Source organism: Toxorhynchites rutilus, chromosome 2 (assembly GCF_029784135.1).
Source record: "Toxorhynchites rutilus septentrionalis strain SRP chromosome 2, ASM2978413v1, whole genome shotgun sequence".
Lineage (NCBI taxonomy): Eukaryota > Metazoa > Arthropoda > Insecta > Diptera > Culicidae > Toxorhynchites > Toxorhynchites rutilus.
Window position 1 is genome coordinate 103,537,329 of NC_073745.1, and position 4,787 is coordinate 103,542,115.

Genomic DNA, 4,787 nt, shown 5'->3' on the forward strand with positions numbered 1-4,787 from the left:
TTCATTGAAATATGTGGTGAAAATTGGGAAAATTTCTTATTGTCAGTTTGACATACGGTACAATGTACAACCAAAGTATGTCTGTCATGGTACGATGGTACCTGTACAACGCTGTACACGTACAACGCAAGTACAGCTGTATGTCTGTCCCTGGTATAACGCGCCACAATATTTCTAGCCTGTTGTTTCTGTTGAAGTTGTTTTCTGCAACGATTTATTCCGGGAACCACAAAGATTTGATAGCTTCTTTTAGTTAGCCATTCTCTGGGTGTAAAAATCCTCGACCTGTATACAATTCGAACCAAAACCGCTCATTCCTCGGTCACGGGAACTGGTTGTAAAGCAAATGCCAAACAAAAGCCAAATAAAAATATTTACATTTGCTGCGTAGCTTCCACTGAATGAAATTGAAGACTTTTGTTTGAAGATCCTTGACCGTAAATATGTCTGAATTTAGTTTTGCCTCCGAGAAAGTCCTTAATATTTGCGACTTGAACGATTACGTTTTAGATTATATTTTTCAATTTCTGTTCCTGGAAGACTTGGATTGTTTGGTTCAGGTTTGCAAAAGATTCTTTCATGTTGTGAATGTTCACACATATGCTAAGAAAAGTGCCCACCTTCTGCTTACTGGACATCGGTGGAAATTCACAGGCGGAAGAGATGTTTCAAATTCCGACTATCGGAAACGAATTCGGCTATTTGAAAACTGGCGCTATGGGAAGTATCGCGAGTCACAGCTATTCTACCATCAGCAAGTTTACTTTTCTATGATACTGCTGGACGAGTCCATGTTATACATGACCCACCGTGGTGTTATGAGGGCCCATCCGCGGACAAAACGTGACAACGTAGTACAGCGCAAAGCAACCTGGACGCTTGGACGCAACCGAGATCCCGATATTAACTGGGTCGTTAAGAAAGGGCACACGTTTTTCGGTGGACTTGTTGATGGGACCTGTTTCACCTACAATGACCAGAAACCAAGCTACAATAGGCAATTCCTAATGGAAGACATCATTACGGCGGTTGATTTCGAAGATGATTTGTTTGTGTGCACGACTAAAAGCAGGTCCACAACCTTTTGGAATAGGTACGAGGAGATGGGACAGAATGTGTTGAAACGGAAGCGTAAATTAGACGATGCCTATCAGACTATCAGCTTGAGCCCTGGAGGTGCCACACACTTAGCGGCGGGGAAATATCATGATCGTGAGAAGAATGCACTAAAGTTGATAGATGTTGAAACGTGAGTACGACATACTGTGAAATATCCTCATTTGAAAGTGTTGTTTTTTTTTCAGAGGAGAAACGGAAACGTTAAACTCACCAACTCGTGCTGTCTATCACGTTCTATGGAAAGATAATAATACACTTCTAACGGGGAACTTTGACACAACCTTCCGAATGGTAGACACAAGGACATCAAAGGATCAAGCTGTTTGGACAGACCCGTATGATGCATCCGTGTACTGTCTGCATTACGATGGTTCCTACGGTGTGTTATGTGGAATGAAATATAATTTTAGGGTAAATTTGTACGATATTCGCATGCCAAAACGGTGCATCCAGATGTATTTTTCTTCGAAAAAACGTAGTCACTATTCTCCAGTGTACAGTTTAGCGGCCGATTCGAGCCAGTTATTCCTTGTAACTGATCATGATTTACGCGTGCTTGATTTTGATGTTAATATGTCGGAAAGAAAAGATTATACACATGATTTGGTCAAATGGCTTTATTAAAGAAATAAATTAGGATAAAAACGGAGGCCTTCTATAGATTCATCACGGCAAAGCTTGCCCATACTTTCGGCTGATAGTAACCGTTCGTTTGCTAGCAGCAGAGAAATTCCTACAATACGTGCCAATTCGTCAGCGCTAATCGATGTGTTCTTTTCGGCTAATTCGACCGTCTCTTGAGAAACAAGTTCATCGTCGTGATTGTCCAATTGCAAAACCATTGCGCCACTTGGGAATTGTCTCAATTTGATTGGTCCTATCAGCAACTTGCACGCTTCCATTAGATCCTCCGGGGAGAGCAGTTCTAATCCACGCGCTCGGTTTACCCTACAGTACACGTCTGCCAGAGACATCATCCCTCCGGCTTCCTGAAAACAGCATAGTACAGAAAAATGTGCGCTCAGAATTCAGAAAATTCTCACCGTAATGGGGTCAAGAAGCATCTCACAGAGTTGCTGCGATAGCTTCATAAAATATTCTGAATTGCTTCTGGTGCCATCTCTTGTCACGGGATCGTCTATACCAAGGCTCATCAGATATGATTTGAATCGAACGGTTTCGTCCTCAGATATATCACCCTGGCGGTCTCTTATCTTGGTGCTGACCACTTTCGATATCGCGACCATATCCTTTGCCATCTCCATTAGCTTACTCAAATCCTTAAAAGCCAAGCTAATGTTATCGTCGGTTTGTTTTTGTTTCTCCGCCAATTTTCTCTCGATACCCATAATGCCGGTCCGGAGTACTCTGTTAGAAGGTGCTGGATTTTCGGTTTCCGAGCTTTCTTCTTCCGTAACTGCCCAGATTTTGGCAGCAACTGTTACGCGTAGTGCCTGGACAAACGCTGGATCTACTCCATTTCTGCCCGATATTTTAATGAATGACGAAACACTGTGATCCATCGGCCCTGGAACTTTATCTGGCATCACACGAGCCAAGCGTAGAATGATGCGCCTTTTCCTTCCAAACAGCATCGAGCTAGCTTCCTCTTCGTCGAATGATTGAACGTATTTCAGTCGAAGTGATAAGGCGCTGCTTCCCCGAGCGATTTCACCGTTGCGTCCCCACAACAGGCGGTGGCTGGTCAGCACCAACTCGCCGTCCTCATAACTGGTCTGAGAATTGTTTTCGTTCATAGATTAACTTCCAAATTTGAGAAATATTGTGATAATCGTTCCGTGACTCACTTTTTCATCTCCATCATAAAGCTTGATATTGCGCTCCTTAGCTACAAATGATTCATTTTCTCCCAGGCGTGCCTGACAGTACTCAAATCGGTTCATTTTTTTTATGGAATCAGTTTTCTAACATATTAAACTTAAAGTGAACAAGCAATGCGCGATGATTTGATTTGATATATCTGAAGATATCGGACGGTATCGTGTTGTCATCATCAGCTGTTGATATTTTGAACCTTCATCATGCATTAAATCAAACACAATGGTGTGTAGAATACAGGTGGGCCAATTTTGAATCGCTTTTTTTATCCCATTTGCTTATTTCAGGGTTTGGACATCAATTGAATATAGGCTTCCCAGAATCAGAATCAATATGGCGTCCTTTGTTTACCAACATATCATTTGCGAGGATTGAAATCGTTGAAATCACGGAAATAGTAAAAATAAAGAAAAATGCGCTGCTTTATTTCTAACTGCATATTATTATATTATTTTTCATATTTCGGTTGTTAGTGAACCGCAGCAATATTGGATATATTGGCAATATGACAGGGGTTAGACATCAATTGAATATAGGCTACCTAAAATCAAAATCAATATGGCGTCATTTGTTTATCAACATATCATTTACGAGGATTGAAATCGAAAAATACGCTGCTTTATTCTAACTGCATGAGCGATTTTCATATTTCGGTTTCACATGGAGGTGTTCACATTTAACATGGAGTTTAAAGTTAACCACTATTCGACTATATAACCGGACCGAGTTGTAAACAACAGTAATTGATTGAACCAAAATATCAGTAAACCGCAGCAATATTGGATACACTGGCAATATGAGGGATTTGACGTTTTAGTCGTACCCCTGCAATATGAGGGATTTGACGTTTAAGTCATACCCCTGGTATATTTAGCGCAAATTGAATCACAGTTTCTCTTGTTGGTCGTGCCTAGTGATGTCTAAATTTTTCATTTATTCGATTATCGATTAATCGTTCGGACATTTTTCAATATTCGATTCATTCAAATAATTGTTTTTCAATATTCGATTAATCGAGCGAATATTTATCTCTTGTAATAATGACGTATCACGTTGTCATTCTGGTCGCGTGGTTAATCGGGTTGTCGATGTTAGATGGTTGGATGATAAAATGTTGGATAAAAAAACTATATAGCCTAATTCTTAACCTAAAAATGCATTAGCCTTGAGAAAAATTCTTTCTTTCATTTATCGCGATTACAGTGGCAATTATTCGATGTATTCATATTTTGATTCTAAATTATTCGATACCAAATTACTCGATTATAATTTCAGATATTCGATTATTTGAATTAATCGAACGATTAACCGACGTCTCAAGTCGTGAAGGGTGTGGTGGTTGTGTTGGCAAGGCTCGGTATAGTCATAGTCAACTGAGGATAGTCAGATGACTATCTGACTGACTATATCCGTATTTGGTTGGAAATGGCATTTGGCTTCTTCGCGCAGTTTCTCAGCCAAAACGACTAAACAGTCAGTCGGGCATTTAGTTGCTATCTCACTCTACCGACTCGACTATCACCCTTATTATTGTTTACGGCCGTATCTGACTTTCGTTCGAAAGACTTGATTCAAACAATTTCGAAAAATACATTCTTGTTTTCGTACGAATCCGTTCGAATAAGACCTTAAGATAAGATAAGATAAGACTGTACAATTTACTGTCAGAAAAGCACATGAATTTCTCTCATGGCAACTCAAAATCTTCCCGTTACAGTTTTATGGGCCTACCGTAAGGCTCCTGCCTAAGCCCCCTCTTGTACAGTTTTTACGTCAATGATATGGATGATTGTCTAACTAGAGACTGCACGCTGAGACAACTTGCAGAC

The 4,787-nt window shown here is 40.3% G+C and overlaps 2 protein-coding genes across 2 annotated transcripts; one reads left to right on the forward strand and one right to left on the reverse strand.

Moving 5' to 3' along the window:
* Positions 1-324: 324 nt before the first annotated feature.
* On the forward strand, positions 325-1,768 carry LOC129769921 (F-box/WD repeat-containing protein 4). The gene is made up of 2 exons (XM_055772458.1): positions 325-1,249; positions 1,305-1,768. Exons 1-2 carry the CDS (start codon positions 444-446, stop codon positions 1,741-1,743), a joined length of 1,245 nt encoding a protein of 414 aa, XP_055628433.1. The 5' UTR covers positions 325-443; the 3' UTR covers positions 1,744-1,768.
* LOC129769922 (vacuolar protein-sorting-associated protein 36) lies at positions 1,719-3,272 on the reverse strand. Its single transcript, XM_055772460.1, has 3 exons — positions 2,928-3,272; positions 2,163-2,855; positions 1,719-2,108 (listed from the first exon to the last, which is right to left on the reverse strand). Exons 1-3 carry the CDS (start codon positions 3,021-3,023, stop codon positions 1,740-1,742), a joined length of 1,158 nt encoding a protein of 385 aa, XP_055628435.1. The 5' UTR covers positions 3,024-3,272; the 3' UTR covers positions 1,719-1,739.
* Positions 3,273-4,787: the final 1,515 nt, after the last annotated feature.